The sequence below is a fragment of the Girardinichthys multiradiatus genome, chromosome 18 (genome assembly GCF_021462225.1).
Source record: "Girardinichthys multiradiatus isolate DD_20200921_A chromosome 18, DD_fGirMul_XY1, whole genome shotgun sequence".
NCBI lineage: Eukaryota > Metazoa > Chordata > Actinopteri > Cyprinodontiformes > Goodeidae > Girardinichthys > Girardinichthys multiradiatus.
The window spans coordinates 8,492,677-8,519,208 of record NC_061810.1 but is presented as its reverse complement, the minus strand read 5'-3'; the positions used below and the strand labels follow the sequence as shown (position 1 = coordinate 8,519,208).

The window sequence follows — 26,532 nt, the reverse complement described above, 5'->3', positions numbered from 1 at the left end:
CTCTGGTATGTCACCCATAATGTTGTGTGCATTTCAATATTTTGAGCAAAACTGTGCTCTTACCCTGCTAATTGAACCTTCACACTCTGCTCTTACTGGTGCAATGTGCAATCAATGAAGACTTGCTACCAGGCTGGTCCAATTTAGCCATGAAACCTCCCACACGAAAATGGCAGGTGTTTCAGTTTCATTGTCCAACCCCTGTAATTGTATTCTGCTAAACAATGTGTTTAAATGAAAGATGTCCCCTGTTGAATTTTGATTCTAAATTATATTGCTGTGAGAAAAGTGCCCTCTTACGTGTTTTCTCAGATGCATTACCTCAGTGAATTGAAAATTCAGACTAAAAATTCAGATTTCATTTTTGTGTGTTCAGAAAAAAAACACATCCAAACCAACCAGGCCATATGTGAAAAAGTAATCACCTTCATTGTTAAATCACAAATAAACTGTGATTACCCAAATGTTTTGGAAAGCACACCATGCCTGATTACTGTTAGACCTGTAGAATCAAGACATCACTAGCTGCATTTCCAATGACCATCAAGTTGCACAGATTGTAATTACGAAAATAAATTTGAATAATGCAGACTGCAATTTTGAAAAAACTCCAGGTTTTCACTAAAATGTTTTTGTGCTAGGATGAGGTGGTTTTTTTGGCCGTATCAAATTTGGTGTATTTCCCAAAACTGCAATGGAAACACTTTTTTGTTGCATCAACGTGATCAACAACCAGATGTAACTACTGGTGAAAAAGACGAAGAAGACAACAGCAGATAGTAGGAGGATGATGTTATCATAGACATATATAATGTTATATATATGTCTATTGATGTTATGCTGAACAAACTTATTCACATGTGATTTTAATTACATGTCTTATTTAATGGAATGACCACAATTGTGAATTTTATTTTAGCAGTTTTGAGCACATTTCTAATGGAAACGAAGCTACAGAAACACAACCTGTCTGACACCATGAAGTAGACTAAAAGATCTTGATCATGGCCAGATCTAAAGATATTCAAGAACATGTGGGAAAAAAAAGCTATTTCTAAGCTTTGGGACTCTAGCAAGCCACAGTAAGAGGCATTACATGGAGCAAACATGTAACAGTTGTGAACCTTCATATAAGCAGCAGTCAAACAAAATTACTCTAACAGCACATCAACAACTTATTAGGCAGACCACAAAGGAAAGCAGAACCCAGGACAGCCCTGTAGGCTCCTCTTGTTTCAGTTAAGGTTAGTGTCAGTGACTGAACAATCAGAAAATCCTAAAGGAAAATATAAGTTTGTGACCTTAAGCTCCAGCACAATAGCACAGTGATCTGAAGCACACTGGTGACTCCACTCCTAATTGGTTCAAAAAGCCAAAGTGAACATTTTGGAATAGCTTTGTAAAAGTCGAGAATTAAATCCAATTTAGATGTCACGGTATGACCTTAAACATGCTGATCTTTTTGAAAACACCCTCCAATGTGACTGAATTGAAATAAGGTTGGCAACACTAAAGTAACAGATGCTTGATGGCAGTTGTTCCACTTAAGGGGTCAAACTGGTTATGTTCAAGGGCAATTACTTGTTCACAAAGGGTCTTTTATTAATTAAAATACTAATTAAAAAAGTTCTTTTGGTTTTAAAATGTTGCTAAACTTTGGGTGATAATCTTAAACCTTTACTGTTCAGCCAAAACTGATTGATACCCCTGGTACATTTATATTTAAAATTGCTTTTGTTCAACTAAGAATCTAGAAAAAAATAATCTATTTCAGATGCATTTTATTGAAAATGGAATCTTGAAATTTATACCCTTCTCAATAATCAGCAGAAAACTCTTTATTGTCATCGCAGCAAATTAACCCTACTTGTATTTGCTGACCGGCTTTCTGCATATTTCCACATGTATTTTGATGATTTATACAGGTCCTTCTCAAAATATTAGCATATTGTGATAAAGTTCATTATTTTCCATAATGTCATGAGGAAAATGTAGCATTCATATATTTTAGATTCATTGCACACTAACTGAAATATTTCAGGTCTTTTATTGTCTTAATACGGATGATTTTGGCATACAGCTCATGAAAACCCAACATTCCTATCTCACAAAATTAGCATATCATTAAAAGGGTCTCTAAACGAGCTATGAACCTAATCATCTGAATCAACAAGTTAACTCTAAACACCTGCAAAAGATTCCTGAGGCCTTTAAAACTCCCAGCCTGGTTCATCACTCAAAACCCCAATCATGGGTAAGACTGCCGACCTGACTGCTGTCCAGAAGGCCACTATTGACACCCTCAAGCAAGAGGGTAAGACACAGAAAGAAATTTCTGAACGAATAGACTGTTCCCAGAGTGCTGTATCAAGGCACCTCAGTGGGAAGTCTGTGGGAAGGAAAAAGTGTGGCAGACAACGCTGCACAACGAGAAGAGGTGACCGGACCCTGAGGAAGATTGTGGAGAAGGGCCGATTCCAGACCTTGGGGGACCTGCGGAAGCAGTGGACTGAGTCTGGAGTAGAAACATCCAAAGCCACCGTGCACAGGTGTGTGCAGGAAATGGGCTACAGGTGCCGCATTCCCCAGGTCAAGCCACTTTTGAACCAGAAACAGCGGCAGAAGCGCCTGACCTGGGCTACAGAGAAGCAGCATTGGACTGTTGCTCAGTGGTCCAAAGTACTTTTTTCGGATGAAAGCAAATTCTGCATGTCATTCGGTAATCAAGGTGCCAGAGTCTGGAGGAAGACTGGGGAGAAGGAAATGCCAAAATGCCAGAAGTCCAGTGTCAAGTACCCACAGTCAGTGATGGTCTGGGGTACCGTGTCAGCTGCTGGTGTTGGTCCACTGTGTTTTATCAAGGGCAGGGTCAATGCAGCTAGCTATCAGGAGATTTTGGAGCACTTCATGCTTCCATCTGCTGAAAAGCTTTATGGAGATGAAGATTTCATTTTTCATCACGATCTGGCACCTGCTCACAGTGCCAAAACCACTGGTAAATGGTTTACTGACCATGGTATCACTGTGCTCAATTGGCCTGCCATCTCTCCTGACCTGAACCCCATAGAGAATCTGTGGGATATTGTGAAGAGAACGGCGAGAGACTCAAGAGCCAACACTCTGGATGAGCTAAAGGCCGCTATCGAAGCATCCTGGGCCTCAGCAGTGCCAAAGGCTGATTGCCTCCATGCCACGCCGCATTGAAGCAGTCATTTCTCCCAAAGGATTCCCGACCAAGTATTGAGTGCATAACTGTACATGATTATTTGAAGGTTGACGTTTTTTGTATTAAAAACACTTTTTTTTTATTGGTCGGATGAAATATGCTAATTTTGTGATATAGGAATTTTGGGTTTTCATGAGCTGTATGCCAAAATCATCCGTATTAAGACAATAAAAGACCTGAAATATTTCAGTTAGTGTGCAATGAATCTAAAATATATGAATGTTACATTTTCATCATTACATTATGGAAAATAATGAACTTCATCACAATATGCTAATATTTTGAGAAGGACCTGTATTTGGTGATGAGTGCCACATCTTTGAGGTTGGAAGGCCTCGTTGCCTTTACCTTAATCTTTATCTCCCTCCAAAGATTTTCTGTCAGATTTAAGTCAGGACTCCAACATGTTAAAATTACTCTCAGAAGAAGAAAAATATTGCTAAATTAAAAGATTACTTTAAATCAAAATCTGCCAGGAGTATAATTAATTTGTGTCTTAGGTGATAACAAACCAAAACAAAATCTTTAAGGGGGTGTCACTGAGGAGTGCAATAAAAAAAAAAGTTGTAAGAGATAGATATTGTTATTTTGAGCACTTTATTGTAATAACTCTTTCTAGCAAAGTAAGCAGCATTAGTTTTGTTAATAATTTCAATGAAAGCGTGGACGAATTTCTGACAGCTGCCCTCATTCAGAGAAGCACTGATGTCCCAGTTTCTTGTGGATTCATGAAGCCAGATGTCACACTGACTTTACCTGACAGTTTTAAGTAGGTGTGGTGATTTGCTCCCTGGTGCCAACTCATCTGTCTTACTCCTACAGAGATGAATCGTCATCACTACTCGCTGTATGTCCATAATTGTCGGCTGGTATTCCTGCTGAGGAGGGACTTCACTCAGGTGGACACCTTCAGACCAGCAGAGTTCCACTGGAAACTGGAGCAGGTAAGAAACTGATGTTAAGATATAAACGATAGACAGGAGAGCCTGTGTATCCTCATGGTCTCTTTGTGGATTAAATAAGTGGGTCACAGGACAATAACAGAGAGAAATGATGCTTCTATCCTGGATTAAGTATGAGGTTTACTAGACATCCATTGGGACATTTATTTTTTGTTTCACTTAATCGATGTATGTCTGTATTTAACATAAAAAATATTCAATCTGCACAGAAGTGTGGAAAAAGCACATTTTTAATTTATGAAAATGTGGCACATAGTTGTTGATCTCTTACTGATTCAAAGTTTCAGATTATACAACGTTTTGAAAAGAAAATAAGGCACATCATTCCTAATGTCTTGCACGGCTGTTGGTCACATGGAAATGTGCTTGTATCATTTCTAAATTACAGAAAATATAAAACATGCTTGTGAGTGTGTATTTTGTTATACCAAGAAATTCAGTGGATAAAAGGTTGAGATAACTGTTGTCCAGATGTTTTCTTGAGCGGCATTTTCTACAGCAGAGTGAATGGTTGCAGAAAGCTGGAAGACCTTTTAGTCAAACCTGGTTATCTGTATGCAGAAAAGACAAAAATATCCTTACTACGTGCTGGATTTCGTTGTCTGCTATGCAGTTTGAATGTGGCACACCTGTCTACATCCATGCTTCTCCACCTCCATTTTTGTGGGACCCTGTAATTAATACAAGTATTTATTTTCTATTACTTTCAAACAACAATTTCTAAATGATCATTATCAGTCTCTGACAAACCTCAACTCTGTATTCCTGTTTTTTTGTTTTTTGCATTGTAATTCTGTAAATCTGTCAGCCCCAATCAATTCTTTAAAGTCAAGCTAACACAATATTATAGGCTGTGCACGTTATTTTGCCAATCAAAAGAATGTTGGTTTCCAAAAACATAAAAAAATTCACCCTTTACAATTACATTATGCTACTAATTAAAGTTACTAAAAAATATGCTGCTGCGACATAACACACACTGTGTGTGTTATGTGCCCTGTTCTTGCATGCTTTCCTCAGATCATATGGCTCAGATATCCCTAGTTATCCCAGGAGAGTAACTAATGCTCATTTTCCAGTAGTCCCTACTTAAAATGGTTCGCTTTATCCAAAGCTATGAGAATATCATTAGTGACTTTTACCAGTGCTGTTTCAGGGCTGTGATGAGCTCTAAAATCTGAGAACTCTTCAGACAGTCCATTATTGTGTGAATGCTCACACACTTGATCAGCAGCAATATTTTCAAGAATTTAAGATAAGAAAGGAAGATTAGATATGGGTCTGTAATTTATTAAGCTATCTTTATCAAGAGGTTTCTTAAGTAAAAGTTTAATTATAGCTACCTTAAAAGCCTGTGATACATACATTTTACTTAGGATTAATTAATCATATCTAAAATAGGGTCGGTAATCAAAGGGAGAACTTCCTTAAATAATTTGGTTAGGACTGGGTCTAACATACAAGATGAAGGTTTAGATGAAGCTAATATTTTGATAACTAAATCAACTAAATCAAAATAGACCAAACAGATCAGGTTCAACCATTACCGCCAATGCTGCTTAACTTACTGAAGACGAAGTAATCATGTTCAGTAGGATGCCAATAATTTTATGTTTAATATAATGAATTTTATTTACAAAGAATTCCCTAAAGTCATCACTGCTCAGAGCTGAGAGAATGGATGGCTCAACAGAGCTATGATTCTGTGTAAGTTTTGCAACTGTACTAAAGGAAACATAGGAACATAGGATGCTGTTCAAGCTTGGCAAAGGGTCTCTTTTTACAACAGTAAACTATCTTCCAGATTAAGTGGGACTCTTCTAGATGTGTAGATTGCCATTTTCTCTCTAATTTTCTACTGTTGTGCTTTAAAGTACACAGCTCTGATTTCAAACAGGGAGCCACCTTCCTATGAATAATTACCTTCTTTTTTAAGGGAGCTACTGTATATTTTCTAACGACACATGCAATAAGGAAGTAATGCTATGAACATGAACATCGGTTTGTAAAAAGGTAGAAATTTAATTGCTGCCCTCTGCTGGGTTTTCCCTTACGTAATTAAAAAGGAGCAGCGTCTTTGTCGGATAAAGATCTACTATATTGAAATTTTCTCTCAGGGGGAGCATTCTCTGTTAGACTGATCTCAAAGGCTGTTGGTCAGACATGAGAGGGTTATGAGGAAGTACTGATATTTGTTTACACTCAGTGTCATATTTCAGTACAAGGTCCAGAATATGAAGACAAAAGTGGGTAGGTCTGTGGATTTTTTAGCAAAGCCAATTGAGTCTAAGATAGCATTGGAGGCTACATTTAGGCTCTTTCATTGTCAACATGAATATTAAAATCCTCCACTATAATGACCTTTTCAGTATTTATTGCTAAAATCAGATCACAAGAAATATGAGAACTGATCTGTAAATTGAGAGTAAGAGCCTCGTGGAAAATGCAAAGCAACAAACAGAAGAAGAAAAACAATTTTATGTGTAACTATTGCTAAAACAAATATCAAACAGCTTGTTATTTTACTGTTGTAACCTGGGGTTTTCACTCTGTTTATAAAAAAAAAAGCATTTAAATTTGATTTAATTAAAGCGCATTAACACCATAGTGCTATGAAAGTCATCATCAGTATAATCGTACCACCAATGAGCTGATCCTCAGTCAGAATTTCTGATTTGTCTGCTTTCTGATAACAAAACAAACAAAAACAAAATGTGAATATGCATTGGTCTATTGAAATTTTTGCTTTGGTAAAATACAACTTGTATCAACACAGATGAAGAGGGAAGAAAACGTAACAGACTACACCTATGAGGACTGTATGCTTTAAATAACTGTTCAGTTTACCTAAAATGTTTAGAGTGTGAATTTAGCTCACAATTTTCAGTGTTGATAGGGTGACCATGAGTTAATGTTATTTGAAATCTTATGAACTGAACTTTGGGCAATTTCTGTTAAAGATTAACTTCCATTCTCTAGGAGATGGTAACATCATTCCATGTGTGACTCCTGTTGGTCTTGCATTATTTTGTAGTTCTGTTTTGCTTCTGCCGTTTCATACATTTTTAAACAGCTTCTGTATGTTCTGAGCTAAAGCAACATGTCAACTGACATAGGGTTGGAAACACTGAAGTATGAATTTAAATATTTTATAAGATAGCTAATTAAACGTTGATAAAGTGTATGCCTTTCTCATTAATTTTCATGTTTCCTTTTTATTATGTTTAACTTACTTCTTTAAGTTATGGATGTTTATTAGGCATGGCAGAAGTAGACATGGTCACCCTAGGGTGGCCTGTACCTATGTGTGTTTGTGTTGTGTATTAACAGCAGCAGCTGTCTTTTGCTTAAGGAGGGTGTCCAAGTGTAAGACAGGTGACCTCGACTCCAAAGACCCCACACTTGCACCCAGCAAGGACATAGAATTCAGGCTAGAGACACACAGCTAAGCCTGGACATCCAGATGGAGCACCTTAGGCTAATTTGATCAGACGGATGACTGGTCTTGATTGGGTAGAGAGCATGAGCGAGGTCATCCATCACCTTCCTGACAGAAAATAAAGTGTGTGTGAGTCATCATTTGGAGGCTTTTTAGACAGAGAGCTCAGAGTATTGGGATTTGTTTTGTATTCTAGCTCTACATTTTCTTTATGTGAGGGATTTTTTGCATCAGCCTTTTGAAGTTGTAAGAAAATTATTTGCTTAGAAGTCAAAGGTTCTCTTTGTGTAAATTGTGCTGACTTACCAGACAATGGCATGTGCATAAGGAGAATTTGTTGCACACAAAAAACAAATAATCTTACTGCAACTAAAAGTCTCATACATACTGTAGAACAAAACTAACTTCAGATTAATCGAATGCTGACACTTTGCTATATATATATATATATATATATATATATATATATATATATATATATATATATATATATATATATATATATATATATATATATATATATATATATATATATATATATATATATATATATATATACAGGGGTTGGACAATGAAACTGAAGAAACACCTGTCATTTTAGTGTGGGAGGTTTTATGGCTAAATTGGACCAGCCTTATAGCCAGTCTTCATTGATTGCACATTACACCAGTAAGAGCAGAGTGTGAATGTTCAATTAGCAGGGTAAGAGCACAGTTTTGCTCAAAATATTGAAATGCACACAACATTATGGGTGAAATACCAGAGTTCAAAAGAGGACAAATTGTTGGTGCACATCTTGCTGGCGCATCTGTGACCAAGACAGAAAGTCTTTGTGATGTATCAAGAGCCACGGTATCCAGGGTAATGTCAGCATACCACCAAGAAGGACGAACCACATCCAACAGGATTAACTGTGGACGCAAGAGGAAGCTGTCTGAAAGGGATGTTCGGGTGCTAACCCAGATTGTATCCAAAAAGCATAAAACCACGGCTGCCCAAATCACGGCAGAATTAAATGTGACCCTCAACTCTCCTGTTTCCACCAGAACTGTCCGCCGGGAGCTCCACAGGGTCAATATATACGGCCAGGCTGCTATAGCCAAACCTTTTGTCACTCATGCTAATGCCAAACGTCGATTTCAAGGGTGCAAGGAGCGCAAATCTTGGGCTGTGGACAATGTGAAACATGTATTGTTCTCTGATGAGTCCACCTTTACTGTTTTCCCCACATCCGGGAGAGTTACGGTGTGGAGAAGCCCCAAAGAAGCGTACCACCCAGACTGTTGCATGCCCAGAGTGAAGCATGGGGGTGGATCAGTGATGGTTTGGGCTGCCATATCATGGCATTTCCTTGGCCCAATACATGTGCTAGATGGGCGCGTCACTGCCAAGGACTACTGAACCATTCTTGAGGATCATGTGCATCCAATGGTTCAAACATTGTATCCTGAAGGCGGTGCCGTGTATCAGGATGACAATGCACCAATACACACAGCAAGACTGGTGAAAGATTGGTGTGACGAACATGACATTTCTAGAATTGCGCCGCTCAAGGTGGCAGCAGGTTGGAGTAGCTCTGTTACTTTTGATTCTGATTTATTCTTTTTTGGGAACTATTCCTCTTGTGGTGGATACAGTTGATTTTGTTTTTGGATGACTGTCCACTCCAGTGTCGGATGCTGTGCAGCTTGGAGGATTTTTCTTAATACTTTCTATTTTTGGACATTTGTTATGATGCATTGCCATGGCAACGGGGTTGTTTCTTACAACCGGGAGCAGCTGATTAATATCTCAAAAGCTCAAATAATACTTAAGCTACAACCCCAAATCCCTGATGAGTTGAAAAGGAGATGCCGTGGATGCAGAGCAGGAGCTAAGAGAAGAGAGAGAAGGAAGAAGTTCAAACCATCTCTTCCGTCAATTTTGATGGGCAATGTGAGATCGTTGGGAAACAAGTTGGATGAACTCCAAGCCCTACAAAGGACCCAGCCAGAGTACCGGGCATGCAGTATTATGTGTTTTACTGAGACATGGCTGCAGGACCATATCCCCGACTCCAGCGTCTCTCTGCCGGGCTTTTTAACCATACGAGCAGACAGAGATTTAAAGAGGAGTGGCAAATGTAAAGGAGGTGGACTGGCAGTACTTGTGAACAACAGATGGTGTAATCCAGGACATGTAACTGTGAAGTGTCATCTCTGCAGTCCAGATATTGAACTGTTGGCAGTAAGTTTTCGTCCATATTATTTACCCAGAGAGTTCACAAGTGTTATTTTGGCAACAGTTTACGTTCCACCTTCCGCTGTTGCTGACACTGCATGTGATGCCATCAGCTCAGTTGTTGCTAAGCTACAGACACAAAACTCCAACGCTTTTGTGGCAATTTCTGGTGATTTTAACCATGCTTCACTCTCTGCTACACTTCCAACGTTTCAACAGTTTGTCAGCTGCTCTACCAGAGAAAACAAAACATTGGATTTGTTTTATGCAAATGTCAATGACTCATACATCTCTACAGCAAGACCTCCTCTAGGCAAATCAGATCACAATCTTGTTTTTCTCTGCTCGAAATATAAGCCCCTTGTTCAGAGGCAACCTGTAATAAAGAGGACTGTGAGAAAATAGTCACAGAAAGCTGAAGAAGCTCTGCAAGGTTGCTTTGAGGCTACAGACTGGGACGCACTGTGCCAGCCGCATGGAGAGGACATCAATGCCATTACTGAGTGTGTAACCGACTATATAAACTTCTGCGTGGATAACATCATCCCCACCAGAATCGTGAGATGCTTCCCCAATAACAAACCTTGGATCACCAGTGACCTGAAGGACCTGCTTAACAAGAAAAAAAGAGCCTTCAGAGAGGGAGACAGATAATTATTGAGGAGTTTACAGAAGCAACTTAAAGTCAAGATAAGAGACAGCAAGGAGGTGTACAGGAAGAAGCTGGAGAGCAAGCTCCAGCAAAACAATATCAGAGATGTGTGGACAGGGATGAAGAAGATCACAGGCTTCAAGCAGAAGGATGATCAGACCGATGGAGGTCTGGACAGAGCCAATGAACTGAACACATTCTTCATAGGTTCAGTTCAGAAACAAGCTTCGCATCCTCCTCCCTGCTCACAGCCAAACAGACATTCCACCTTCCTTTGACCCACAGGACCCACCGCTGTCCAGTAACACCTCACATTTTTTATCTTCCACCTCAGCCCTAGACCCTTCTGCTTCTACATGTTTGCCTTCAACCATATCAGAAGATGCTGATACTTCCTTTGCTTCCCCCTTCCACCTGTGTGTCTCAAGAAGTCAGGTGAAAAGACAACTGGAGAGACTGAATAGGAATAAGGCTGCAGGTCCAGATCATGTCAGCCCTAGAGTCCTGAAGGCCTATGCAGAGCAGCTCTGTGGGATTCTGCAGCACCTCTTCAACCTTAGCCTGGCCCAGAAGAAGGTTCCGGTGTTGTGGAAGACCTCCTGTCTTGTTCCGGTACCAAAGAAAACTCACCCATCAGTCCTCAATGACTATAGACCTGTTGCCCTAACAAGTGTTCAGGACTACTACCAACAGTCTGGACGAGTACACAGAGGCTGTGACTTCCTACATCAGCTTCTGTGAGGACAGCTGTGTACCATCATGCACCAGGGTGAGTTACAACAACGACAAACCCTGGTTCACAGCTAAACTCAGAAGGTTAAGACTGGATAAGGAAGAGGCCTTCAGGAGTGGGGACAAAGATATATACAGAGAGGCCAAGTACAAGTTTGGCAAGGCAGTGAAAGAGGCCAAACGACTGTACTCTGAGAAGCTCCAAATCCAGTTCTCAGCCAACGACTCTGCGTCTGTCTGGAAAGGGCTCAAGCAAATCACCAACTACAAGCCGAAAGCCCCCCACTCCATCAACGACCGACGCCTCGCCAACGACCTGAACGAGTTCTACTGCCGCTTTGAAAGACAAAGGGACAGTCCTGCAACCATCTCCCACGACGCCCCCCAACAGCTGCAGCCACAATCCACCACCCCCACCTCCCCAACCTCAAGAGGGGCCTTGGCACCTCCAACCCCCACCAGCCCCCTACCCACGCCGAGGACGGCTCTTTCCATCCAGGAGAGGGACGTCAACAAACTCTTCAGGAGACAGAACCCCCGGAAAGCTGCTGGTCCGGATTCTGTCTCACCAGCCAGCCTGAAGCACTGCGCTGATCAGCTGTCTCCAGTCTTCACAGACATTTTTAACACCTCACTGGAGACATGTCATGTGCCAGCCTGCTTCAAGTCCTCCACCATCGTCCCTGTTCCCAAGAAGCCAAGGACCACAGGGCTTAATGACTTCAGACCCGTCGCCCTGACCTCTGTGGTGATGAAGTCCTTTGAGCGCCTTGTGCTCTCACACCTAAAAGACATCACCGACCCCCTCCTGGACCCCCTGCAGTTTGCCTACAGAGCCAACAGGTCTGTAGATGATGCAGTCAACCTAGCCCTTCACTTCATCCTCCGGCACCTGGACTCCACAGGAACCTATGCCAGGATCCTGTTTGTGGATTTCAGCTCTGCCTTCAACACCATCGTCCCAGCTCTGCTCCAGGAGAAGCTCTCCCAGCTGAGTGTGCCCGACTCCACCTGCAGGTGGATCACTGACTTCCTGTCTGACAGGAAGCAGCGCGTGAGGCTGGGGAAGCACGTCTCTGACTCCCTGACCATCAGCACCGGTTCCCCCCAAGGCTGTGTTCTCTCTCCTCTGCTCTTCTCCCTGTACACCAACAGCTGCACCTCCAGTCACCAGTCTGTCAAGCTTCTGAAGTTTGCGGACGACACCACCCTGATCGGACTCATCTCTGATGGTGACGAGTCCGCGTACAGATGGGAAGTGGACCATCTGTTGGACTGGTGCAGCCAGAACAGCCTTGAGCTCAACGCTCTAAAGACAGTGGAGATGGTTGTGAACTTCAGGCAGAACCCAGCCCCACCTGCCCCCATCACCCTCTGTGACTCCACAATTGACACTGTGGAATCTTTCCGCTTCCTGGGAACCATCATCTCCCAGGATCTCAAGTGGGAGCCAAACATCAGCTCCCTCATCAAGAAAGCCCAGCAGAGGATGTTCTTCCTGCGGCAGCTGAAGAAATTCAACCTGCCAAAGACTATGATGGTGCACTTCTACACAGCCATCATTGAGTCCATCCTCACCTCCTCCATCACCATCTGGTACGCCGCTGCTACAGCCAAGGATAAGGGCAGGCTGCAGCGTGTCATTCGGTCTGCTGAGAAGGTGATTGGCTGCAGTCTACTGTCGCTCCAGGAACTGTACACCTCCAGGACCCTGAAGCGGGCAGGGAAGATTCTGGCTGATCCCTCCCACCCCGGTCACAGACTCTTTGAGACTCTCCCCTCTGGCAGGAGGCTGCGGTCCATCCGGACCAAAACCTCACGCCACAAGAACAGTTTTTTCCCATCTGCCACCAGCCTGGTTAACAAAGCCCGGAAACCACCCTGACATTCCCCCTTTCCCCCACACCCCCCCTTTTTTTGCTGACAGGACACTTGTAACTTGTAACTCTATGCGTTACATTAACTCACATCATGAAGGTCCTAGAGAGACTCCTGTTGGCCCACCTGAATAAGCAAACAGTAAACCATCAGGACCCCCTTCAGTTTGCTTATCGCTGTGGAGTTGGAGTTGAAGATGCCATCATACATCTGCTTTAACAAACCCACTGTCATCTGGACAAAGCCAGTAGCACTGCGAGGATCATGTTTTTTTATTTCTGCAGTGCATTTAATCCAACCTGATTTGCTTTGTCAGAAACTCCAGAAGACTCAGGTGGAGGCCTCAACAATCTCCTGGATCAAAGACTACCTGACAAACAGACCACAGTTTGTGAGACTGAAGGGTTATGAGTCTAACCAGGTAGTCAGCAGCACAGGAGCACCACAGGGGACTGTACTCTCACCATTCCTTTTCACTCTGTACACCTCAGACTTCCAGTACAAGACAGACTCCTGTCATCTGCAGAAATACTCGGATGATTCTGCAGTCGTGGGGTGGATCAGAGATGGACAAGAAGATGAGTACAGGAAGGTGGTGGACCGCTTTGTGGCATGGTGTGGAAACAATCATCTCATTTTGAACGTGACTAAAACAAAGGAGGTGATTGTAGATTTTAAGAGAAACAGGAATAAGTCAAAAACTATTTCTATCATGGGAGAAGAAGTGGAGGTGGTGGAGGAGTATAAATACCTCGGTGTTCACCTGGACAACAGACTGGAGTGGAGATGCAACTGTGAAGCCATCTACAAGAAGGGACAGAGCAGACTGTACTTCTTGAGGAAGCTTAGGTCCTTTGGTGTTTGCAGCAAGATGCTGCATATCTTCTATAAGTCTGTTATGGAGAGTTTGATCTCTTCTGCCATCATCTGCTGGGGAAGCAGCATCAGAGCCAGGAACTTAAAAAAGTTCAACAAGCTGATAAAAAAGGCTGGCTCTGTTCTGGGGACTCCTCTGGAACCTCTGGAGATCATTGTGGAAAGACGGATTCTTCATAAAATGAAGAACATTATGGAGAACCCTGAGCATCCTCTTCATGAGACTGTCCTACAACAACAGAGTGTCTTCAGTCAGAGGCTTCTTCAGATCTGCTGTAAGACGGAGCGTTTACAGGAGATCCTCTACAACGGCTCTTTGAGGAAACCTTCATAATATGAGCTATAACAACATTTAATTTCCCTTTGGGATTAATACATTATTTTTGAATTGAATTGAATTGAAAGTGAAGTTGAACATCTCCCATGGCCTGCACAGTCACCAGATCTAAATATTATTGAGCCACTTTGGGGTGTTTTGTAGGAGCGAGTCAGGAAACGTTTTCCTCCACCAGTATCACGTAGTGACCTGGCCACTATCCTGCAAGAAGAATGGCTTAAAATCCCTCTGACCACTGTGCAGGACTTGTATATGTCATTCCCAAGACGAATTGACGCTGTATAGGCCGCAAAAGGAGGCCCTACACCATACTAATAAATTATTGTGGTCTAAAACCAGGTGTTTCAGTTTCATTGTCCAACCCCTGTAGAAAACCTAAATTAAAATTGTGTCAAATGGTACAACTGCTTTTATTTAAATCTGAATGCAACAAGTTTTCCCATTGCTGCCTAAAATGAATCATACATATTGATTTTTAAAGTTAAAATAGTGTAACATATGGCAATTCTTGTGCTATTTTGATTTAGGTAAAAAGATGTAGGAAAAAATATGGAATAAAGTCCACCTAAATCCAGTAGTAAGTTTAGGTGCTTATTGCAAAGAATATAATACATTTAGCCTGCAGTCAACTGCTCAACCCCGGTTCTCAAGCCCCCGTTCCTTCATGTTTTACACGTGTCTCTGCTCTGGCACACCTGATTCAAATAATACCATTACTTTTTAAATTAAACATGGAAGACAGTGGGCCCTCTGGAACAGCACTGAGAAACACTAGCTTAACGGATGTGCTGTGCAAAGCTTGTTAACTGCAGTTTTAAATCAGCAATACCGTAACAAGAGTTTTCCAGGCAATGACTGTCTGGGGTTTCTATGACTGGAAAAGTTTCCAAACTGGCAAATTTGTGTGTCCTGTAGGCAAGGGGAAAGTGTAATAGTTTATTTCCCATACCTGACTGGCAGTGAGCAGCAATAGGTGGGGGAGGAGCTGCTGTGAGTTACTTTATGCGCCATACAGCTGGATGAAAATCTCCAATCATTTGAGCACTTTTTCTGCCATTATAATAAAATGACTTCAAAACATAGGAACAGCATGACAAAATAATTTAGTAGTTTTGAAACATAACTCTTTAAAACCTTTGTCTAGCCACACACCTATAGCAGCCTAATACATATAAAACATCCATTGTTTAATATTGGAGTAACATAAATATTTTATTAGGACATGTGTCAGTGATTTTGTCATTTTCTTTGTTTTACCAGGCTAGAATTCTATAGTCAATTCCAGGCTGCCTTTTGTATTTGAAATCTGCTGCTGCAAATTTCAACATGCTGTCCAAGTAACTCTTGGGTAAAGTGATTCATGAGACTACCCAATTCATCAGACAGGGCTCTGCTCAGTCCATTTGTGCTGGGATGCCATCTACACAATACCTGTGATTCCCGTAGAAAGCCTGTTGTTTGTTCTTCAGCTATTAAGCCTAACATTTAGATGTTTTACAGTAAATTATTAGTCTCTGTTGTTTACGCTTCTTCTTCACAGCTGCTTACAGCTTGAGATCTATGAGTAGACCTCCATAAACTTAAAATTCCCCTTTGAGTGTTATTGTAGATAATACATCACACAAAGCTATAATAATTTACATGCTTTGCAGATAGTTGCTTTTTGTAAGTTTCCAGAACTTATCTTCTTTTGTTAGAGCAGATTTTAAAGTCCCTGTAGTGTCTCCTGACTACTCTGCTAAGAATACATGCTGGGACTGTTTTTACAGCAGCGGCATCAAACTGCACAGAGCAGATGTGCTAGAGAGGAAGACATATATAAGAACAGCATCAGTTTTTTTGTGTTAAAATAAAATTTGTAGATGATGAAATTCAAAAGACAGAAGTAATCATTAGTGTATCTAAGCTCAGTATAGAAAGGCTTTAAAGCATAATATCTTACAAGACTGCTGACTGCTTGGAAGCATTGAAAATATGGAACAATAAAGACATTGTGTAGAATAAATCCTTCAGTAAGTGGTAGTCCAATGTAGGAGATTTATGCAGTCAGTGTGATAGCCGGTTAGACTGCAAAATCAAAACAAGTCCAACACAAAGAAAATGGCAACTTTATCAGAAAGGAGATTGTTGTTTGGTATTATAGAAGTAAAAAAAACGTTCAATGCTTTCAATGACATCTGGCATTATGTTAAGGGTTGTTGTCCAGCTGGAAGGTCTTTTGCAGCCTTTAATAGGGTTCCTTTCATGATTGTCCTTCATTCAGCTCTATCCATCTGTCCCACCTGCTTCACTTTCGCTGCTGAAAAAAGCACCACCACAGCAATATACTCCCACCACCATGTTTCATAGTGGTGATCGGTAATGTGCAATGTTCGATAATCACTAAAAGTGAGTTTTTTATTTTAAATTAAATTCCCCATTCAAACATCCAACAAAATATTTTAGGGACTGTGCTGGTACCATAATAACCTCTACAGTGATTGCTGGAATTGTCCTGAGTATTTCTGAATCCTTTTTGGTTTTTATAAATTATCTTTTTTCATCATCTTCCCTCTTGTTTAAAGTTTTCTCAAATACAGGGGTTTAGGAGAAGATTTCCATTAAGCTGATATCTCCTCTTGCCTTGATGGCACATGCTCCTCGGCTGCTAATGCCTTTCTAATAACATCTGAATATCTCAAACTGAGAGAAGCCTTGCACTAAAGAATGTCTCGCTACATTGGTTTATCACATAGGCCCAATTAATTTTTCTTACAATCCAATCAGGCATAGTAAGCTGGTACATAATGAGTGGAACTAGAAAAAGAAGGTTATAGATTTTAGTTTTACCGACAAAATGACAGTGCTATCTCTAAATACCAGATGCAGTAGTTGGAGGCAGGGTGGCTTCATACACAGGCCCATTGTGTCCACTGCTGGTCCATATTTGTACTGGTTTTATCTCCCCTGTCTGCATTGTTAAGAGCTGGCACCTGAGGTTTTAATTGACATCATGGACAATTGTTGCACTGAGGTGGCATTTACTGTGAATTTTGTGCATAGGTTCATATTCTTTCAGTGCAGATCTATAAGAATTTCAAAGAAGGCTGCCAGTCTTATAATGTTCCCTGCATTAGCAATTATAGGCTTCTGCAAGTTTTATTGCTTCAAAGGTTTGATTTGGTTCAAAGATTGATTTGGAATGCACAATAGAAACATAAAAATCCTTTCCCTGAAACAGTGCCCGATTCAGAATCAGAATCAGAATCAGCTTTATTGCCAAGTTCGTGCATACAAACAAGGAATTTGACTCCGGTACACTTTGCTCTTTTGTTCTGTTTTTGCATTACAGAATATACAAATTTACAATTTACAATGTACAATGCAATATTCTACATTACAGAATATACAAATTTACAATTTACAATGTACAATATACACATATCTAATAGAAAAGGTGCATTTGCAACATCTGTATGCTGTTGTTCTGTACTCTATTGAATGTTCATCAGAGAAACAGCCTGGGGGAAGAAACTGTCTTTGTGGCGTCTGGTTTTAGTAAACAGTGCTCTGTAGCGGCGGCCTGAAGGTAAATCTCTAAACAGTTTATATGCAGGGTGTGTGGGGTCTGCAGAGATTTTGGCAGCTCTTTTCTTGACCCTAGACCTGTATAAGTCCTGGATGGAGGGAAGGTCAGCTCTGATTATTCTCTCTGCAGTCCTGATTATTTGTTGCAGTCTGGACCTGTCCTGTTTTGTGGATGAGCCAAATCACACTGAGATGGATGAAGACAGGACAGACTGAATGATGGCAGTGTAGAAGATGACCAACAGCTCCTGTGGAAGGTTGAACTTCTTGAGTTGACTCAGGAAGTACAGTCTCTGCTGGGCCTTCGAACAGTGTCTATGTGTGAAGACCATCTCAGGTCCTCAGAGATGGTGGTTCCTAAGAACCTGAAGTGGTCCACGGCCGATACAGTGTTATTGAGGATGGTGAGGGGGGTGTATGGGGGTGGTGTTCTCCGAAGGTCCACCACCATTTCCACAATCTTGAGTGGGTTCAGTTCAAGGTAGTTCTGACCGCACCAGTGTACCAGCCGATCCACCTGCTGTCTGTATGCAGACTCATCACCGTCCTGGATCAGTCCAATGACAGTGGTGTTGTCTGCAAACTTAAGGAGTTTCACGGACGAGTCTGATGAGGTGCAGTCATTTGTGTACAGAGAGAAGAGGAGTGGGGATAGAACACACCCCTGGGGGGCACCAGTACTTATTGATCTGGATCGGGAGAAGATGCTCCCCAGTCTCACCTGCTGCTGTCGGTCTGTCAGGAAGCTGTTGATCCACTGGCAGGTGGAGGCTGGGACGTTGAGCTGTGTGAGCTTCTGGTGGAGGATGTCTGGTATGATAGTGTTGAAGGCCGAGCTGAAGTCTACAAACAGGATCCTGGTGTACGTCCCTAGGTGGTCGAGGTGTTGCAGGATGAAGTGTAGACCTAAGCTAACAGCATCATCTGCCGATCTGTTTGCTCGGTAAGCAAATTGCAGGGGTCCAGCAGGGGCCCTGTGATGTCTTTCAGGTGCTTCAACACCAGCCACTCAAAGGATTTCATGACCACAGACGTCAAGGCTACAGGCCTGTAGTCATTTAATCCTACGATGGTGGGTTTCTTGGGAACCGGTATGATGGTGGATCGTTTGAGGCAGGAGGGGACCTCACATTTCTCCAGTGACTTGTTGAAGATCCTTGTGAAGATCGGAGCAAGTTGATTTGCACAGGCTTTCAGGCATGATGGCGAGACGTTATCAGGTCCTCCAGCTTTCTTTGTTTTCATGCGCTGAAAGAGCCTGTTTACCTCTTCCTCGGAGATCTTTAGTGCAGGCAGAGGATCTGATGGTGGGGGGTTGGTTGCTTTATGGGAGGAATTTGTTCCTGAATGGGATGTAGAGGGGATGATTTGAGGTGTGAATGGCTTCTTGTCATGTCTTCAGTAGAAGCCATTCAGACGGTTGGCCAGGAGACGACTCTGTTCAGGAAGGGTGGGGGGGCTCCTACAGGCAGTCAGGTTTCTTAGACCAGTCCATACAGCTGAAGTGTCACCAGTAGAAAGGCTATTCTTAAGCTTCTCACTATAGCTTCTCTTAGCTGCTTTGATCTCTTTTGTTAGTTTGTTCCTGGCCTGCCTGTACCGCGCCCGATCTCCACTGCTGTGAGCTTCTTCCTTTTCCCTGCGCAGATTCCTGAGGTGTGGAGTAAACCATGGCTTATTGATCCCAAAGGTGCAGAAGGTCTTGGTCTGCACACACATGTCCTCACAGAAACTGATGTATGATGTCACCACATCAGTTAGTTGGTTTAGGTCAGTGGCTGAGGTTTCAAAAACAGTCCAGTCTGTGCATTCAAAGCAGGCCTGCAGCATCTGCTTTGATTCCTCAGTCCACTTCTTAACAGTGTGAACCTTGGGTTTGGAAGCTCTTAGTCTCTGTCTGTAGGTTGGGATGAGGTGGATAAGACAATGATCCGAAAAACCCAGAGCAGCCCTGGTAACAGCATGATATGAGTCCTTTAAAGCTGTGTAACAATGGTCCAGTGTGTTTTTGTCTCTGGTGGGACACTTAATATGCTGTCTGTATTTGGGGAGTTCATGGGAGAGGTTTGCTCTGTTAAAATCTCCCAGTATTATGATGAAAGAGTCCGTGTATTTTTTCTCCAGGTCTGTAATCAGTTCAGCAAGATGTTTTTCCGCGGCAGAAGTGCAGCCATGCGGTGGAAAATATGAGCCGATTATTATAAAGGAGGAAAACTCTCTCAGTGAATAAAACGGCTTACAGATTATGGAAAATGACTCCAGATCAGGACTACATGTTTTTCCCAGCACTTTTACGTCTCTGCACCAACTTTCATTTATATAAAAGCAGATTCCGCCACCTTGCTTCTTCCCCGATAGCGCTGCGCTGCGATCCGCTCTGTGCAGCTGGAAGTCCGGCAACAGCAGTGCGCGGTCCGGGATGTTTTCACTCAGCCATGTCTCGGTGAAGCAGAGAACCGCTGATCCGCGGAGGTCCGTGTTTTTACCGGTGAGAAGAAGCAGCTCGTCCATCTTGTTGTTGAGAGAGCGGACATTTGCCAGGTGGATTGAAGGCAGTGCTGTGCGAAGTCCTCTTTTGCGGAGCTTTACCAGTGCGCCAGCACGTTTTCCCCTCCGCCGTTTTCGGCGCAGAATCCCATATAGAGCCGCAGCTCCACTCGTCAGAAGCTCAGTGAACCTCGGATCAATGAAAGATGGTGAAAAAAACCTAAGAGAGGACTCTCTGATGTTGAGAAGTTCCTCTCTACTGAATGAGACCACAGGATTGTGGCCCGACACCACAGAACTGTGGCTCGAAAAACATAAAAACACACAAAATCCAAAAACAAAGAGAGAGCGAAGCTCCGAGGCTGCCATTGTCGGCGCCATCTTGAATCATTAGTTCATCCACAGTGTAAGCGCTTTTGATTCTTTATTATTCTATTCACTTAGAAAAACAAGTCATTTAAATTCAATTCTGTTTGATATCTCAGAAGCACTTATCATAAACATCTTGGATATAAATCCCTTATTAATGCTGCTGTACCTTTTTTGTTGTAAGGTTAAAGTGAAATACTTTAAATTTTTAACATGTCACAAATTCTGTTTCCATTTCTGACAACAAGAAAAATGTATAATTTCATTCCAGCCCAATCAAAGCTATGAATTGCGAGTTCTGTCTAGCATTTCAGTCATGTGGAAAGATATGCTGCAAGAGTTAATATTCCAGCAAGACCTTTCTACACTTCTCAAATATTGTAATATACACAGTGCGAACCCCAGCTAAGCTATGCTCCCAGTGATTTGTTTGTACATTTCAAAATAATTCTGTCATGAGGACCTCAACTCTGAGACACTATGTATACTGTTAAAAAATGATTTCCAGTTGCCTGAAGGTTTTATTCATCTGTTCAGGTACATGCTGCATTAACACCATGAGAATGCCCAGTCATCGTGCTGTTCAGGAAGGTTTAGGATTCGGTGTCCTAGAGATTAAGCATATTTTGGTGTAAAATGTTCAAACCAACCCCAGATTATAGATCTCAAAATCTAAGAGAGTGTCGCTATCCAAAATGAAATGAGTACTGTACCAGCAGCGACTGGAAGGAAAATCAAAGACGAGGATGCCCTTACTCAAAAAACAACATAAATAAGTTTACAATTTGCAAATACAAATGGAGACAAAGATCTTAATCTTTGAAACATGTCCTGTGCCTGACATTATGTGTCGGAATGTGGTTTTAGGATCGGACCCCAAAATGCAGACAGGCACGAAGCCGTGCAGTGAATAGAAGAGTTTTAATTAAAAAAAAGTGAAAACGTACAGCCAGTATTGAAGTGGCAGAAGTAGGCATGAACAGAAGCAGTCAAGGACTTGGACCGGCTTGGCACGCTAAAACAATATTCACCGGTGAGGAGTGAATCTAACTGACCAGTATAAATATGGCGGCATGCTGCAGGAGAAAACAAAGGGGTTGATTAGCAAATGCACGTGGAATGAATAGTTTAATTGCGGTGGCAGAGAGTGAAATCAAAACATGACTTGAACTGAACAGAAGTACGAGGACACAATCTAACCTAAAGAAATGTCTTACAGATATAGCAGAACTAAAAGACACGATAAACAGAATAAGTAAGAAACATAATCAAAAGGAATTAACTTATAACACACCACCTGGAGAGCATAAACAATAACAATCAGAGATAAGACCCAAAACAAAGCCCTTACATCTACAAATCATGACATTATGAGAAGAGAACATAAATATTGAAGCAGCATCTCAGGATATCAGCCAAGAAGTTAAACCTTGGGACAAAAGGCTCTCCCAAATGGACAATAACCCAAAGCATACCACCTAATTAGTTACAAAAGGCCTTAAGCAAAACACAGTCAGTGTTTCCAATGGGCCGTCACAAAGCCCTGATCTCAATCCCATAGAAAATTTGGGGGCAGAGGTGTAGAGGTCATTGCCAGCATGTGCGAAGATAAAGAAAACATTTGATGCAGAGCCACATCATGGCAATTTTACCAAATACTAACAAAATGTATGTTAACTTTTGAATTTGAATAAACTTTTCAAAAATATGTCAAACAAAATCTTTTTAGCAAAAACTTTGGCAATCCTAAATGACTTTGAATAGAAGAAGTTTAGTCTGATTTGATGGCGCAGTGCAAAAAAGTGTTTAAAAAAATAAATCTTTTTATACCATGTATGTAAACATCTGATTTTAGCTGTGTGCCAGCTATGTGCCACTATATGGAATTTATGTAAGTAACAGCAATGACCCAATATGATTGTATAATGTCATACTACACCATGCAGATGCACAGATGTCAATGCTGAAGATTAAACCACCTCTGCATGCAAAATGCTCACAGCTTTTTTAACCAACCAAAGGCCAGTCTGAAGTTCTGAGTAATACAGCCAATAATTACTTAGGGCACTCATAGAGCATTGAGCGTTAATGTCCAGATGCTCAGTTGATTCTTAAATATGGAAAAAACATAACATATCACATTCACATGGAAATTCCTCACATAAATCTTCCAAGTAAGAATTGGAACTGGAGACATTATTTTTGTGGTGCAAAAATGTTCACCACTGCACCATCACACACCCTCCTTTTTAAACACTAACTATAAAAATAAACATCTGCTCTTTCTGTTGGTTAATTAGTTCATTGAGAGCTGTCCAATCAAAAAGTCACAGTTAGGCACCTGGTCGCCTCAAAGATATATTCAAAAAAGAACTGCTTTTCCATATTGTTAAGTGATGGGATAAACAGACAGAAAATCATGCAAATTTGCTATTTAAAAATGATTTTAACGTAATCTCATCATGTTCTCCCAATAACTTGGTCTATTACAGCCTTTGCGAAACAGGTGGAAAGAGCTAAGTTTCTTTAAGAGTCGCAGTTGTTACTCAACAACAGAACTGACTTCAGCCAATTACTGTACATCAACACAGTTTAAAATATGCCACAACCTCTGTCATTTTCAAGACCAAGAAAACCAAGAGAACCATTTTGAAGTCAGTTCCCACATTCTGGACAACTATTTAGAGATCGATTACATGTGGGTCTGACCACTTGTATAATTATAAAAGGTAAAGGGGTTGAGTTTTTGACATAAGTATTCTGCCTTTGCTACAAAGTTTGTGTCAAGTAGCATAAAGCAAACCTTACTAGGTTTGACCTATGGAAGTCTTCAGTATCAACTTAGAAAATGTCAGTAATAGCATCATCATTGTCTGTTTAGAGCACTTTCAACAAAAAGCAAGAATCTATAAGAAGTCACCTGGAACCCCTCAAATGGAAAAACACAACACAAAAAGACAACTGGGATAATTGAGTTCTCAATGATGTTTGCAGCAGGGGTCTAAATTGAATGTGGTAAGGGCATCATTACTGTCAGCTCCCCCCATAGAAACCAGAAAGCAATCAGGAAAACACTCCAGGGGGGATTTTCTCTGGCTTTATATGTAAACAGCAGCGGAAAACATAAAAAATCAATCAGTCACAAGTACTGTTTTGCAATAGTAGCACAGCTCTACTGTTCACCATAACTATAATCTTTGTATTTTTCCAGATTAAAACTAATTTTACCATAAAAGTTAGCACACAGCTTCAGTTAATACAGCTAGAAACCACCAGTCAGGCTCGAAACCTGGGTGTATTGATGGACTCAGACCTGAACCTTCAGAGGCACATAAAGGTAGTAACTAGGTTGGCCTTCTATCACCTAAAGAACATCTCCAGGATTAAAGGACTAATGTCTCACCAGGACCTTGAAAAACTAATTCATGTGTTCATCTTTAGTAGAACTGATTACTGCAACGGTGTCTTCACAGGTCTGCCTAAAAAGTCGATCAGACAGCTGCAGTTGATCCAGAACACTCCTGCTCGCGTCCTCACTAGAACTAAGAAAGTGGATCACATCACCCCGGTTCTAAAGTCCCTACACTGGCTCCCTGTAGCTCAGAGAATAGACTTTAAAATACTTCTGTTAGTCTATAAATCACTGAATGGCTTAGCACCAAAATACATTACAGACTTGTTGTCAGTGTATCGACCACCCAGACCTCTCAGGTAATCTCGCTCAAATCTACTCTGCATACCCAGAACCACAACTAAACACGGAGAAGCAGCTTTTAGTTCTTATGCTCCACTAATCTGGAATAAACTGCCAGAAAACTGTAAAAGCGCCGAAACCCTAAGTTGCTTTAAATCAAGATTAAAAACTTATTTGTTCAGAGTGGCCTTTGACTGTGCCATTTTGGCATGATTAGTTGTGTTTTCAGTCCAATTTTCCTTTCATTTTCTTGTCCTTCATTTTATTCTCTTTATTTTATTTTATTTTACTTTTTTAAATTACCTCTGTTGCTTGGTTTTATAATTTGATTTGTTTTTCTGTGTCTGTATCTGTGTTTATTTGCTTTGTGATTGTATTGTAATTGTATGTACAGCGCTTTGAGTGTCTCGTTGCTGAAAAGCGCTATATAAATAAACTTTCCTCACCTTACCTTACCTTATGAAACGTGCATGTTTGGATACAAACTAAATAATGGTGTTTCACTGATGCCCATAACACAGTGCTCTTGGTTACTAACATTTGAAGTAAGGGTCCTGTCCTCACTACTCACTAGTTCAGTGAATAGGGCCTTTTTCACATTTAGAACATTACAACCACAAACATCAATGCATTTCACAGGGATTTTATGTGACATACCACAAAGGAAAAATGGTCAATACTTTTCAACATTTTTTGTAAATTAAATGTGAAATTTGTCTTTGCCCCTGACGCAATTCTTCATAGAACCCTCATTTCCTGCAATTACAACTACAAGTCTTTTGGTGTATATCTCTGGATTCTTATTTGCAATTCACCTAACCTAAGTGAGTTTGTGAAGATATATATATTTTTTATTTGCCACAGATTCTTCATTACATTCAGGTCAAGTCTTGGGCTCTGCCATTTTAACACTTAAATATGCATTGCTCCAGTGCATTCCAGTGTTGCCTATGGCTGCCTTATTTAGGGTTGTTGTCCTGCTTAAAGCTGACCATCCAGCCCTGTCTCAAGTTTTTCGCAGCCTCTGAGTCAAAGGTATCAAACTCTAGTCCTTGAGGTCCGGTGTCCTGACACTTTTAGATTGCATGGTCGTTCTACATCATTCAACATAGCACCTTTTAACAGCCACTAAGCTTAAAAACACCATCTTCACTAAACACATCTCATTTGTTTATTCAAATTAACATGAAAATTTGTGTTTATTGAATTATAATAACAAAGCTGATGCTATATTTTAAAAAGCTTACATGATGTTTATAATTCTTCATCTGCTGCAGTTTGATGGTGATTAAGAAAAACTGGCATTTTGTTTTCAAATTCTGAATTTATCTTACTTAATATTCAATTTTGCACAATACATTTTTGCTTACCTCAAGACAATTACAACATGAATATATTAGTTTAAATACAGTATTATAAACCAGGTTATTAGCCAAATAGCCTAAAGAATGAAACATTCTTGACCCTCTTGCCATTACATCTACTGCAGTTTCCCCCACAGTGGTTCATGCTCTTTGTCAAAACAAACGTCTCCTGAGTGCTATTTGAACGTAGAGCATCTGGTACTTTTTGTGCTGCTATCATCAGAAGCTGCTTGTTAACAAATTATCGGCAGTCATGGGACCTCCCTACCTGATGAGGTTAGAAAATTATGTTTTTCACAGTGAAAGTCATAGTGCAAAAAAAAAGCAACTAAACTTACTGGGAGACGGGAGCCATCTGTTGGGCTCCAACAAGGAAGAGATTGCAAGTTGGAAAAAAGATATCCAGGATTCTTTCTCTATGGTTCACCCTCAGACTTACAGGTCCTTCTCAAAATATTAGCATGTTGTGATAAAGTTCATTATTTTCGATAATGTAATGATGAAAATTTAACATTCATATATTTTAGATTCATTGCACACTAACTGAAATATTCCAGGTCTTTTATTGTCTTAATACGGATGATTTTGGCATACAGCTCATGAAAACACAAAATTCCTATCTCACAAAATTAGCATATCATTAAAAGGGTCTCTAAATGAGCTATGAACCTAATCATCTGAATCAACGAGTTAACTCTAAACACCTGCAAAAGATTCCTGAGGCCTTTA

The 26,532-nt window shown here is 40.9% G+C and overlaps 1 protein-coding gene across 3 annotated transcripts in view; it reads left to right on the top strand.

The window, feature by feature from the left end:
* LOC124884263 (calsyntenin-2-like) overlaps positions 1-26,532 on the top strand; it is a 453,652-nt gene that overhangs the window by 354,266 nt on the left and 72,854 nt on the right. For all 3 annotated transcript variants that reach the window (XR_007042408.1, XM_047392088.1, XM_047392089.1), the window contains exon 8: positions 4,049-4,170. Coding sequence is in view for 2 of the 3 variants with exons in the window: in XM_047392088.1 (XP_047248044.1) it covers positions 4,049-4,170 (122 nt within the window). In the remaining variant the exon portion in view is untranslated. The remainder of the gene's footprint in view (positions 1-4,048; positions 4,171-26,532) is intronic.